We start from the raw sequence: 14,630 nt of genomic DNA on the forward strand, positions 1-14,630 counted from the left end.
TTGCATCTGCTGTACTTTAAATCAAAAGGTGGCCTAAAGGTACAAATACAGAACAAATCATGCAAAACAACTAAAGTGAAACTATTCCTAGCAAACCAGCAGATTAGATAGACATAATAGACCGCCACAGACCTAAAAGGCTGAAGGCACAGCTTATTGCATCATTACAAAATCTATTTGGCATCCTACCACCTTCGTCTGTCTCACACAAACAGACAGATGGATGGACAAACATGCTCACAAGCCCACACACTCATAGTCTTTAAATGTAAACATGATGTAAAATGCATGCATTTAAGGAGTGATGGGACTGACCCACACTGAAATGTCTGCAGCATGTTGCAGACATGTGTGCATGTCCACATACATGACATTATGAATATGTATGTGAGTGGATGGTGTACCTGCGTTGTGCTTTGCCAAATACTTGTCTTTGTACTGTTTCTTCTTCTTCCCAAACCAGGTACAGCTGGCCTGCTGCTCCTGCTTGGTCTTCTCCATGGCTATACATGCCACTCGCCTACCATACACAACACACAAACGGTGTCAGATTTAATGTTGAACTGAAGGATTGTAGATGTGGAGAAACAGTGTCTCAGTAGCTTTGTTTTTTTTTTTTTGCATAATGGCTCTAGGATTGTGTGTTTTTCCCTCTCACCACTCCTGTAGCTCTGGCGATGGGATGAGGCCTGCTGTGCCATTTTTTGTGTTCTCCAGTTTGCCCTGCCACCAGTTGTGGTCATCCTTGGAGATAATCTGGATGATGTCACCCACTCGGAAGCGAATGCCGGCCTCCTTGCAGGGGATGAGTTCGTCTTTGGTGGGGTCATATTCAAACTGAGCCCTCACATAGATCTGTGGCGAACAGCACAGAGGTTAGATGAGTGATCTAACTCAGGGATGGTTTTGAGCGGTGGTGGTGTTTCCGAAATAGGCAGCAGTGTGGCAACAGAGACAAGTGAGTAATGCGAGATTTGGGAGAGCTACAGAGACTGAGAAAGAAAGAGAAATTAGAAAGGAAGATAAAAGTGGCTCGATGGTGTATATTCTTTTGCACATTGTGACAGCTACAGCTGGAGTAATGAGTAGAGTTTTCTCTAGAGGGGTGAGAGCATGGAGGTGTTTTGGTTGGCAGGTTGAAAAGCTGTTTCCATGGGAGGGCTTTCTCCAGTGAGATAAACCCAGACACTGCTGGGCTATTATTGAGCCTCTCAGCACACTGGTAATTATGGCACAGGCATTGTTTGTGTCCATTAGTTCAGCATTATCAACATTTCAACATTATCATTATCCTCACAGCTGTTTGTGGCTGTTTTACAGAGTACAACATGTGTGAAAGTGAGCTGAAAGGTTTGGGACAATGTGTAGTAGTAGTTACTGTGTTTATTTTTTCTTTTGGGGGGGTTGGGAGAGGCTGACTCTTACCTTAACAGACATTTTGTCCTCAATTGGAGGTCTGGATACAGTCTAGGATTTGAAAGCATCACACACACACACACACACACACACACACACACACACACACACACACACACACACACATCATGCAGAAAAACGGCTATGCAATGTATAAACAACAAGGTGGCCAAGGTTGGTGGAGGGGAGAAAGGTTGGGAATTGGTGGTGGTGAGGCAGGACAGGGATTTTGGAGTGACACATAGTATGCTTACCGATGTAACACTTTTAAAATATTTATTTCCTGTCAGCATATAGTAAACTATGAGACAATTCAATGGTACTGAGATCTGCAGCTCTAAGGCTGCCAAGCTTGTGGCGTAAGAAGGCCTGTTGCATATCCTGCCCTCTGCTGGTAGGATCTGCTGTTGGTGCAATCTCAAGATCCTTTGATACAACTTTGCTGGTACTTGATCTCACAACATTGACGGAGTGAGATAGCAGGATTTTGGGTGAGTAATGTTGGATAATCTCAGACGACATTGATGATGTATGTGTCAGGAACACATAAAACTCTGATAGGATGAGATGACAGTTATGGAAGATAGGTATGCTGACAAAAAATTTAGTGGGTTTGAGCTAAAGGTAGCCCATAACTCCAGTTCTCATAGCAGTCTATCCAGACAACCAAATGTTACTGCAACAGGCATGAACTCATATCTGACTGAGGGTCAGTGGTTAAGGGTGATCTCTAGGCTCTGCAGGGTTCAGCAATGCCCGTGCCATTGTTACCATGCATACAGTTAAAGTGAAGTGTTACACTGCTGGTCCCCTAAAGGGTGAAAAGCTGCAGCCCACTTTGGTGTAAATTATACAATTCAAATTTAATCCATTGGAGTCCAAAATCCAACATTTCTTCTGTAAAAAGAGGTCAGACCTAGGCCATTTGCATCATGAGTGACAGTCTGAACAGCCTGGGCATCAGTCAGAGGCCAGTCTGATCAAAACAACTATTTTGTAAATCAATCCAAATTATACTGATGAGCTTTGTGATGCAGAGAAGAGTTAGGGAGAAAGAGACACACACTTCTGTATAAAGGGGACAGATGCAAGCGTTTTATAAGGAGTTGGTGAATACAGGTGAGTGAGTAAGTGACTTATTCACCTGTCGACCCTTGGGTTGAATGGTGGATGGTAGGTCCTGTGGAAGTAAAACATTATTGACAGAAAGACATGATTAAGCAAGATACAAATACTAATTAAGACATAAGTAAAACAAAAACAAGCATTCAGATATCCTTTGAGAAACTTAAACCATGCATGCACATTCATCTGCAATCTAGCAAGTGCTCTCGCAAAATAGACTGAGAAAAGAGGAGAAAAGAACAGAATAACTGTCATCTGTTAAAGCAGTTCTGGCTGTGGAGCAACAAAGCAAGCACAGATCAAGCAAAGCATCAGCAGGACCAGAGTCTGTCTGGAGCCTTGGTGAGGAACAAAAGAACTGCAGAATCTGATTAGGTTTAGTGTAATGCACAGCAGGAGCCCAGAGTGTGTCCCCTGTACCATTGTGACCACAGGAGGCCTAGTGTGTTGTGTCAGCAACGAGGCACAGCACGCAGCAGGCTTTACGAGGCACACCAATTTGTTAACTGAGATATCGGACACAGGGTTCTGTGGCACAAACAGATGAACTGGGAGAATGACACAGGACCGACTCAGGAGATCTATTGTATGACCCGCCGAGTGCTAATTCTACTGTTACTACTACTATAGCAATCACAACTCTAAATGAAACTTAAATAAACACAACCCATGGTAAATGGACATCTACATGGACAAAGGGATCAACTGATGGAAAGACATAGACATGTAAAAATACCATGACACATCAACAAGACAAATGAGACGCGCTGGGGGGAAGGAGAGAGAAATGGTTGTGGGTCTGTCTATGGGGTTTTTCTGGGGGTTGGGGTCCTTACCAAGATAGAACTGTTAATGCTGGAGTGGCCATTGGCAGGGGACTGCCTGGAAGTGGTGGGGGACTCTTTCTGAAATAAGACACACAGATCAGCAGCGCACAACCACCATACACACACACACACACGCACGCACGCACGCACAGAAACCTTTCTGGGCAGTGATCACAGTCGATGCAGAGGGTAAATCTGTAGAACACAATAGAGAGCAACCGAAGTGTTGACGTAATGAAATGCGTCAACAAGACATGGGTGGTCAACTGACATCAGATCCTCACCTAAGCAGCCGAGACAATGAGGACATCCCAAACATAGAGCGTCACGGCTCAAAGCCACGATTCAACGTCTCTGTACTCACAGAGATATGAACATGCTGGAGGACCAAAAGAGCCGAAAATGGATAAGATGAGATGGCAACTGAAATGTTTCTGCATAAAATATGTAAAACAGTGTACTCCAAATACATTGAGGAATGAGGGCTTCTCAACAAATAAATTATTCCAAAATGAAATGACAGATCACCCTGGTATATAAACTGATCATTTAAAATTCTTCTACACAAATTTAAGTTTTTAATTTATGGAGTTATATTTGGTCATTCTGTGTCTGTAAAAATCCCAGCAGGGCTATAGTTTCCACATATGAAGTTTCATAAATAAAATGTCTGTTGTGTGGCAGCAGCAGCTCAGCTGTCACTAAGTTATATTCTAAATAAAGACAACCACAATGACCATGTAACTGCAGTTTTAGAACATTTGGCACTGGTTTCCAATGTTGTTTCCAATCCATTTTAAATGATCACATTACATAAAAGGTTTTACATGGTACCAGATTACATCAGTATATTCCCTTCTGTTACAAGTGGCCTCTTAGATCCACTGGTTTAACATTTCTAGCTGTTCCAGAGTTCACAACAGGGGGCAATACTGTGAACCGTTTGATTTACTGCTCCCTCAGCTTTAGAATGCCTTCCATTTAGTTTTGGTGTACCGACATTGTTTTTGTGCCTGAATTGCTGGTTTCTACTTTTCTGCTGCAGTATTTATAGTACTCTATATCTTTGTTTTTGGATTTTACTTTGTCTAAACAGGAAAGTTCTTTGTGCTCTTTGCTTGAAAAGTACTACTTACTTACTGAAAAATCTATAAATAAAACAGTAATTTGTTTTAGATTAATAAATGCTTGTACATCCATTGATTTTGTAGCTGTAACTTGATGGTTATTTTAAAAAGTAAAGCAATTTCCCATGATGCCTTTCATAATGTATTTGTCATGTGTTTGCAATGCAACACACCAGTCTTAACAAGAGACCAAAATTATGAGCTTTGGTCGACTTGTGTATCAACGGTATAGATATTAATTGTAAGTGTGTGAATGTGCGTACAGTTGTGGTGGTTGGTCTATGGGCAGGAGCAGGACGGGATCACACAGAGAGGTGTGGCTCATTCCTGGACCAGAGGGGGAGAAGGAGGTTCCGGTATCTTGGTTGTGAAATTGGTGTGCTGAATATCTGACCCAGCCCCAGCAAAACACACAGCACACCCCAGACACACAACATACTTGGGTTACACGCACACACACACACTCAGCAACCAGACGAGCAGTTAGTAATCACATCAGGAACGCACGATCAGCAGTAAAGAGGAGAGGAAGAGGTGTTACCTCACACGAGGAGCCCTGCGTCCTATAACTTGGCACTATTTTGAATGTGATGCTTCCTCTCATCTCCCTCTGTGGACATACACACACACACACACACTGTGAGTTTGGTCATATGTTCAGTTCTCAGCATGTGACATTTTGCTGATTAACGCAGTAATGCAGAGATACATTGAAACACTTAGTCATAAGCATTCGCCCGCGCATGTGTGTGCGCGCGCGCGCGCACGCACACACACACACACACACACACCAGCATCTTCTGCAGCTGCTCAACAGTCTGGTTTGCCACACTGATGCCATTGATCTCCCTGATCTCATCTCCTACGTGCAAAGTTCCTGTAAGGAAAAGAAAAACATTAAGGACAGAGAGACGACTGAGGAGGAAGACAAATGTGTAATCAAACCTTTTCCTCATTACAGCGCCACACTATATTTTATTAGCCTCTGGTGCGCTTTTCCCATCACAACTATAGTAGAGAAAAGATGCTTTGTAATTGAGGTGGCTTTTCAGTTACTACATGGTAAATCAACTGTGGACTAATTAACGGTATGCTACAGTCACAGTGAAAAAGCAGACCAAGTGTTTCCTTCGACAGCAGCTGTTGAAATTGCAGGCAAAATGGATGCATGAGAGAACACTACTCACGAGATGAAGGAGGAGTTTTTTTTTTTATTCTGACTGTCCATTCAGAATATTAACAGAGGAAAATCTGAAATGTTCCTGTCCTCCTGCCTCCTACAGATTTAAAGTAATAATAACATGATAATTCATGCAAACCAAACCTGTTTTGGTATGGTCCCATTTGACATTAGAAGTGAATCAGGATACATTTAAAAGCCAGAACAGTTTGCAAATGGATTTTTCCTAGTGTTCAATGTCTATGGTAATATTACTTAGATGATGTCATGAAGTAATGCAGCTTATAGGAAGCAAGAAAGAAAGAAAAAGTGTACCTTGTCTATGGATCATTCCCCCGTGCATTATCCTGGCAACGATGCAGTGGTTTGACTCATTCATTTTCAGCGTGATACCCTGCATGAATTAACAAACAAAATATGAAAATCTTTAACCCGTAGATGATTTAGTGCATAAGGTCTTAACAATAAGCGCTTCTGTCATCTCAGTGGAAATGTGTTTGAGTATTGCAAATATATTCAAATGAGTACCATTGGTTCATCTGTGTTTTTCTGGAACTGGACCAGACGGACTCTGGTGACGTTCTCCAGGTCCATGTCTCCGTTGGTGCTCTCTGGGGAGTCTCCGTTCAGGTAGGGCGAAGTGGGTGGAGGGGTCACCCTCAGAGCCTCGTCACTGTAAACCTCGTGAGCCACCACGTCATGGGCCTGCAACAAGGCCTGTGGACACACAAGCAAACACAGAGCGGGAGTGAGGCTCGGCTCAGACTTTATATGGAGACAAATTTAGTTGAATGTGGACTGCCAAAGTAGTGTATGGAATGAAGACCCCTTCATTATGTGCAGGTGTGAAGGTGTGCAACCCTATCATCACCGAGCTGTACCAGAGTGCTGGTGGCACGCATGGTGGTGGATCCTCTGGCCCAACCTCGAGGAGGTTGACCAAACATTGCATCACTTCAGCTGCTACTTGTGAAAGACGTTTTCAAAGAAACTAACCTTCTTGTAGCACAAGCTAAAGAGTGTAATTGAAAGAATTTAATGATTGTCTTTTCATGATTATTTCATGATTATCTCTGACTCTCCTCTGCCAGAGTTCAAGGTATTCTCTCTTGTGCACGGATACCTTTGGTCTGTAGCCCCTCTGTCTGTCTGAGCTAAAGCAGGATGTTTTGTGAAGTTGCAGAGCCTGCTGCTGCCTCACACCCACAGAGTGTTCGCCTCTACTCCTCTGACAGCCACAGAAGCCCTTGAGTGGCACTTTAACAAACCAGTCTAAAATTCAGAAGACAGCAAACAAACCTCAGCAAAGGGCAAATCTGTCACTGTCTTCCCTCAGTATCACACCTGCATGCACGCTCACGCACACACACACACAAACACTCTCAAGAGAAGGAATTAGATTAGCGAGGCAGACACATGAAGCCAATGGCAGCGTCTCTAGCTTCCTTGTCAAACTACATCACACACAGCAGAAACTTCATGGTCCAAGACATGAAGAGGTTAAGGTTGTGTGAGTTTGCCTGTGTGTGTGTGTGTGTGTGTGTGAGTGAGAGAGAGAGTGAGAGAGAGAGAGAGAGAGAGAGTGAGAGAGAGAGAGAGAGAGACTGTGCCCTAATGAGGACTGGGTTAAAAGGTTATCTAAAAAAGGTAAAAAGGTATAAAAGGTAATCTTTCAGTGTTGTGTGTTTGTGGTTGAATAAGTGTGAGAAAACAAAAAAAAGCAAAGCAGCAAAAGTAAAGATAAGTGAGAACGAGTGTGAGCGATAATAAAAGCAGAGCAAGGAAGGGACAGAGTTAAGATTTTAAGATTAACAGATGCCCCGGTTGAATTCTGTGAAAAGAAAAACGTTTCAAAACAACCTACAGTATTCAACGCTGCTGTGAACTTCATAAACCATAAAAGTAATTGAAAGATAAGATGATGATGTAAAGTCCCACAGATTCTATTCTTTAATATAGCTGGAGAAAAGAAAATGTCATTTGTTTTCTGAATTAAACAGCCTTTCAGAAGCTTAGCTATTTTATTGATCATCTCTGTAGCACTGTGCACAAAAGCTACATTTTCAGTAAGCATGTCTGAAGCTCAAATGCAGCAGAGCTTTCTGCTGCAGTCTGAAATGAAACTGCTAAGGATCAGCAAGTGACGCCACCACCACACACAGACACGGACAGCACTTCCATATGACAGTGACATCATGTACCAATGTTTTTTATGTTTAAAGGAATAGGTCGACATTTTGGGAAATACACTTTTTCACTTTCTTGCTGCAGGTCAAATGGGAAAATCAATACCACTCTGTTGGTTGAATATGAAGCTACAGCCAATAGCCAGATAGCTTAGCTTAGCAGGTGCTTTGTGACCTCACAGGGATGGTAACACTGCTTGCCCCAGCCCACTTTGGTCTTTGTTTGAATTATAAAACACAAGCTGCATCATGTTAGAGAGCTTTAGAGGTGCTGGTAGGATGATTTTGTCATAGACTCGTGGTATCCAGCTAAGAAAGAAAGAAATGAGTATTATATTTGTATTTCTCAAAATGTTGAACTATGTGGTGGGGACATCACTTCCTTCAAACTATTGAAATCCACTCAAACACTCATAAACAACATGGCTCATCAGTGGTGAAATGTAACAAAGTACATTTATTCAAGTATTGTACTTATTTACAATTTTGAAATACTTGAACTTATTTGAGTGCTTCCATTGTCTGCTGAGAGGGAAATATTGTACTTTTTACTTCACTACATTTATTTGAAACTTAGTTATTTTTTATAAAAACATATGATATGGTTATATGTATGATCTTATGCAATACTATACTACTAATCTACACAGTTGTATACAAAATAAAATGAAAATTAAATTGGTTCCACATTGTAATGAAGTATTTTTTGCCACCACTGTGGCTCTTCTGGTGTCATCTGCACTTGAACTCATTGGAATGTAGAACACGGTGGTGCCTCTTTTCCTCCCTCCCTACGTCAGTTTACGCTCTTTTAGCGCTATGAGTGAGGCAGGCCTCTGACCGGACACAGCACATCGCATCAGACACGCCTTACTGACCTCCATCCACACCTCCCCTCCTTTCTCACAGTCTGGTTCCCCTCCTTCCCTTTCATTTTTATGACTGATCTTTTATCACTCCTTATGCTTTCATTCTGATTCAGTTTTCTCTCTTTTGTCTCCTTTTATGTATCTCCTCCCTTGCATCACAGTTGCTTCCCTCTCTGGTTTATCTATCTGACATTGAGTAGGCCACTGATCAGAGACGGAAACCAGACGCACTAATGTGGTAGGATTAGCACAGAAGGCTGCTGACAGCCCTAGAGTGACTTTCCCTTGACTTGATTGACCCTCACTGCTCAGATCCTCTGACCCAGGTTAAACACTGATCTATTCCAGCACAATTGCTCTTGAATTTTATTTAGATGGTGTTCAGAGGCACATCAATTTTAGACCAGACCAATTTGAGGGCAGACAAAGAAAAGGACAGTAAAGACAAAACTGCCACAAGTCTGAAAAAAAAAAAAAAAGGTGAAGACAAGAATGAAGAAGGGGGACCGCCTCAGGTAGCTCACCTGGTGGAACGTGCACCCCGTGTACTACAGCTGTGTCCTTGCCTGTGGCTCTTTGCTGCATGCCGCCCCCTTTCCACTTTGTACTACTCTCTCTAATAAAGGCTAAAAAAGCACCCCCAAACAAAAAAAATAAAAAAAATCAGTGATGAAGGAAAACAGCTTTCCAATGTGACCAGTGAACAGATACCTACAGGAGGGTCACATGAAGCTATTGAGAGACAAGATACTGAAAAAATAATAAAGAATAATGCTGCATAATATTTTAAAATCCTAAAGAAGTATGTCCTATTTGTCCATTGCAGTAATATAATTTGATAATGATTTGGACTCAGTCACTCACATGACATGAAAGCTATAGAAAAAACTGCAAATTTGAGACCAATTTATCATCATTTTCATTAATATGTCAAGTCAGCACAAAGCTATTGAAAATAAAATGTTTTTTTATGTCAAACAGTAGCTTATTGATGGTCCCTAAGTGAAACCCCTGTGGGTAAGAGGGACAGTATGGAGGTGAGCTAACTGTCCTCTTACTGCCAATGCTGGGTGAATTGAGTAAGAAGATGCTGCTGGATCTGGAGTGAACCTCAAAATGTGCTAAAAAGTTTGCCTTACCTTCCTGCCTTTAAGTTAAAGGGAAAACAAAAAACATAACAGGCAGACAGCGGGAAAATAAGGCCACAGTGGCTGATGAGCACAGTTTTCAGAAGGCCATCAAGGACAGAAAGAGTGATGAAATTCCTGACCTGAGTTAGAGCACCTCAAACATTGCAAAATGCTTAGCCATGCAGTGCCTGTCGAACGGAGGCACACGGTTTCAGTTGTGCTCCGACCAGCGAGCGTCGTCAGCAGTCCCAAATGGTTGCTAAGACGCCTTCTACACCCGCATGAGAGGTATGATGGACATGAGGGCCTGAGCTGTGTGTGTTTTTCGACTCACCATGAAATGTGGCTGGGTCAGTATCCGTCTGAGTTCTTTAGCTTCGTGGTTCTCTGGGTAGCAGGAAATTTCTTCCAGTACCTGAAGATGTAGAGAGAGAAAAGCATTAGAAGAGTTTGTTTTAAGCTCTTCCTCTTTTTGTCAAAATCGCATATACATACACACTCACACCTCAGCACCTTGCTGTACCTGCTGCACCTCGGACAACGTATGGAGAGCGACCAAACAATCTTACAATTCCCCTCAAACTTCCCCTAACACCGCCTCCTACATCCCCACAGCCAATGTGAGACCAACTTTGGATACCACATAGCGAGTAAAGGCATTGCCCCTCCTCCTGCCCTTTTGACATGACTTGGTTTGATGTCAGCTCCAGTTATGTTGCGCCTGACTGGTGAATGTGGCATTGTAGAGGTGAGGCCTCTGAGGGGGTGTGTGTGTGTGTGTGTACTACTGAAACCTGCATTGTGATGTTATTATGCACTCTCTTCCTTAAATAAGCTTGTCAATCAATGGAAGCGTGTGTGTACATGTAGGTGTTCACCATCTTCAAACTGTAAAAAGCACATTTAGAGGTTATGTCCAAGAGCCAGCACTCGCTTGCTTATCAAAATGTGCTCCATTCTTAATAATCCATAATTCCAGTTTGCATCTCCCTGCCATCTGTACAGGGACCGGTACTTAAATTGAAATTGTCAAATCTTAAAAACAGCTGGAAATTTAGCAAGAAAACAGTCTCGCCTCTAAACAACATGAGCAGCAACTGACACAGAAAAATAAAACATGTTTGTGTCTTGAGGATGGGAAAAATATTCTACAGTCAAGTGTTTAGTCTGTGCTCGATTGTGGAGACATCATTTATTCTGACGCTGCTCGCTCCACCTTGAAAAAGCTTGATGCAGTTTGTCATTGTGTTTTGTGTTTCATTACAGGAGATAAATATCCTCAACACTGTGTACTACCAAAAAGAAGAGAACTACATTGGATCTACTTATACAGGTCTTCTACACATGCCAGTTACAATCACTAACCTTCCGTACAGTAAAGCGTTAAGAACAGGGTGTGTTACTCCTTACTTTGTGTTATCTCCAGAGAAATCTCCTGTGTTGCTGTTAGACATCATTTAACTAGGCCGTCATCTGAGGGTGATTTTTTATTGTCATGTAGAAGTGGTTCAATACAGACAACAGTAAATTATCGAGCAATGATGACAAGAAATTCTTTGCAAGTTTTTATGGCTAGGCAAAGTAGTAAAACAAACTTTAATAAAATATTAAAATTGTATAAATTTACAAAAGAAATGGAGTAGCTAAATATAGTGTTGTTCTTGCTCTTTAAGATGTAATATTGAGGGTTAGAGCTATCCATCCCACTTTTATTTGTGGTTAGGGAATGGTTGTTGCTTCACTGATGATTTCAGTTCTCTAAGAGGTGATAATATTATGTACATCAACTATTATCTATTGTACTAGACAGGTTTCTGATTACTATGTTGTTTTGTCCTAGATTTGTTGATTCTCATTAGGTTTACAGATGTCAGATATTATGTGGAACACTTTCACTGCAGCATTGTAAATTTATGTGGACCCCAATAAGTTCGCCTATCTAAACAAACAAACAATGTTCTTGTTTGAGTCACACAGGAACAGGAAGCTGCTACACAGCAGTGAACTCCATGGATATTATCCCTCAGTCCAAACCTCCTCCAATTCTGCCTTATGCTCTACTCATTAGTACTGTGAACATAGCAGTGGTGTGTCGAGATCTTGAGGCTTACATATTCCAGATGTTGCAAAGCGCCACTTGCTTCATCTTGGGAGGAATTCTTAAGTGGAGGAAGACACAGGAAGAAGGGTTATAAAGGTGTTGTTCTGTTTCAGTTTTTCGAGGGTATAATGACGACAGAGGTCAGAGGAAAGTGAAACTCCACCCCCTTCTTTAATCAATGCCAGCCAATCCAATTTGGCTGCAAATTAGGGCAGTTTGTGAGATTAGTATCCACAGCCAAAGCAGGCAACTTCACTCCAAAGAAAGATTAGTTCAACACTAACAGAACTTATCTGGGAAGTTTGGTGGTAAAAAAGTGTATTAGTGCAGTCAGAACAAAGCTTTGTTGAAGTTTGAAGTACCTTATCCCTGCTGTGTTGGGCCAGAAACCCACAAGAGTGCACTGGAAGCTGCGGTCTGATTGGTTCAAAGCATTTCAGTGTTAGCCAGAGTGAATCAGTGCAGACAGGTAAAGCAGAAGAGGAGGGGGAGGAGGTTGTCCCTAAAGGCACAACCAAGATTATATGATGAATTAATTTGAGGTGAAACTGTACTGAAGCAGTCCTAGGCCAGTATTCCTCAAACATATCCGAATTACCCTTGCTTAAAGTCAGCATGGACTAAAAAAAGAACATCAAAACTCCCTGCACGGCTGTATAATACAGCTAGGTGGTAAAACACAAGAAATGCCAAAGTAGAGGAGAATTGACTGGTTTTGCTATTGGCTTCTAGTATCAAAAATGCGTGAAACACTCATCAGCAAAAAGCATTAATGACTTCTTCAACTTTTCTTTACATTAATAATGTGGTGGGGTCAAAACATTCAGAAGACTGACAGGCTATTATAGATTAGTTCATACAGGAAGAAAAGACAGCGTTCGTTCCAGGTTCCTAGATAGACGGACTATAGTTTGAAAAATGTGCTTTCGTTACAATGGCAATTTCCTGCAGGGGATTCTTTGGCACAGCTATTATTCTGTTGTCATGAACGACGTGGGTCTGTGGGTCATGTGATATGTGTGTATAAACTACAAAGAAGATAAAAAAGTCTGCAGCTATGGTACTAAAATGCGGTTTCATTCCCTCACGCCCACAGTGTCTCATCTGTTGTGGCTCCATCCACAACTCCTGATCTATCGAGGCTGATTTAAGTAGGAAAATGTGAACCACGCTCTTTAAGCAGACATGAAGTTCTCGGACACAGTGTACCAGAGCCTTCTTAATTAGCCAGGTCTCTGACATCAACCAAAGCCACATAAAACAGAGCTTTTCTCCCATAAATGGCTTTCCCTGTTGTAACAGCGCTGGGATTTAAGACGCCATCCCTAACTCACTCCCTCACCATTCAGACTTTTTAATTGCTCTCTCAACAAAGCACACAACATAAACACAGCAGTGTTTTGTGTGGTCGCCTGCATACACAAGGGCAGATACAGATGCAATGCACACCACATTCTCCTCCACACACTCCTTCTTCTTTCACACTCCTTGTTAAGCACCAGCTCCAGTCTGTATCCTACTGGAGTGTTAGAGTATGCTGAGAGATTAAGACATAAATGCAAACTGAAAAAGTGTATGTGAATTCATCATAGCCAGGGTCAGACCCTGGAGACCATAATGCAACACTCTCTGTAAGAAAGCAAAACCACGCACAAACACATGGTTTCACTGTGTGTGTGTGTGTGTGTGTGTCTGCTACATCCAGTAGCATCTCTAATGAGGGATGTCAAACACAGACGCCAGAGATCTCTATTAAAACAGCTCTGTGTGATCAGGCTGTTGTGTCAGCTGTCCTGACAATGGGCCAGAGTGCAGGGAGTTGGATCATGTGCAAATACTGTAACCCTCAACAAGTCACTGAAGTTTGAGAGGAAGCTTCCAGAGGACTGAACATAAATAACTGAATAATTCAATCTCTGTCTTTTTGAGTCAATAAAAGTTCAGTGTAGCTGTGAAGCAAACTGAACAGCACAGTGGCTCAGTTAGCCCATTGAAACCTTCTGCCCATGTTCATGTGTGTTTTACAGTCATATAATGTAACTAAGTACATGTATGCAAGTTCTGTATTTAAGCAAGTAAGTTGCACTTTGAGTATTTCATGCCACTATACTTTGACTTTACTACATTTATATGACAGCTACAGTACTACAGAGTAACTACAAATTAAGATAAAAAAAAAACAAATATAAAACATAAAATAGTTTCATTTGCTCCACCTTGACTGGCTACAACAGTAAACTGCTACTAGCTTAAGTTTCACATTTTGTACTGACTACTTTAACTTTTAACACTTTAAACCCTGATATTATGTACTTTTACTTTAGTAACATTTTTAATGCAGTCTTGCCATGGACTGGTAAACTGTCATGCTTGGTGGTGCTGTTTCACCACCTTTCTCTCAGTCCATTCTGGAGTTTAATCCACCCCATGACACCAAGCAGATGGAAAAGATGAATGGATGGGTGGCTGTCTGGGTGAAAAAAACATTTTTAAAATAACAAATTGTCAGTTGCAGTACAGCTAGATTTATAGTTGTGATGTTAAGGGGTTATGCTGAGCTACAGAGCCTATGCACAAAACGGTCTACAAGTTTCTGAAGGTGGTGGAGTTTGTTAACCATGAAGAAGAACATAAAGCAAATGAAAAAAGGTTCAGTGATCTTCTGCTTT

At 41.7% G+C, this 14,630-nt stretch overlaps 1 protein-coding gene across 7 annotated transcripts in view; it reads right to left on the reverse strand.

Annotated features, from left to right (window-relative positions):
* caska (calcium/calmodulin-dependent serine protein kinase a) overlaps positions 1-14,630 on the reverse strand; it is a 133,229-nt gene that overhangs the window by 13,191 nt on the left and 105,408 nt on the right. Inside the window, exons 13-23 of one of the 7 annotated variants that reach the window (XM_041951236.1) lie at positions 11,972-12,019; positions 10,195-10,275; positions 6,204-6,392; positions 5,991-6,069; positions 5,287-5,372; positions 5,037-5,105; positions 3,378-3,446; positions 2,561-2,596; positions 1,426-1,467; positions 659-855; positions 405-520 (exon numbers count right to left, since the gene is read on the reverse strand). In XM_041951236.1, the coding sequence (XP_041807170.1) occupies positions 405-520; positions 659-855; positions 1,426-1,467; positions 2,561-2,596; positions 3,378-3,446; positions 5,037-5,105; positions 5,287-5,372; positions 5,991-6,069; positions 6,204-6,392; positions 10,195-10,275; positions 11,972-12,019 (1,012 nt within the window). The remainder of the gene's footprint in view (positions 1-404; positions 521-658; positions 856-1,425; positions 1,468-2,560; positions 2,597-3,377; positions 3,447-5,036; positions 5,106-5,286; positions 5,373-5,990; positions 6,070-6,203; positions 6,393-10,194; positions 10,276-11,971; positions 12,020-14,630) is intronic. The other 6 variants (XM_041951238.1, XM_041951239.1, XM_041951237.1 and 3 more) reach the window with 6 other exon arrangements.

Source organism: Chelmon rostratus, chromosome 13 (assembly GCF_017976325.1).
Source record: "Chelmon rostratus isolate fCheRos1 chromosome 13, fCheRos1.pri, whole genome shotgun sequence".
NCBI classification, from domain to species: domain Eukaryota; kingdom Metazoa; phylum Chordata; class Actinopteri; order Chaetodontiformes; family Chaetodontidae; genus Chelmon; species Chelmon rostratus.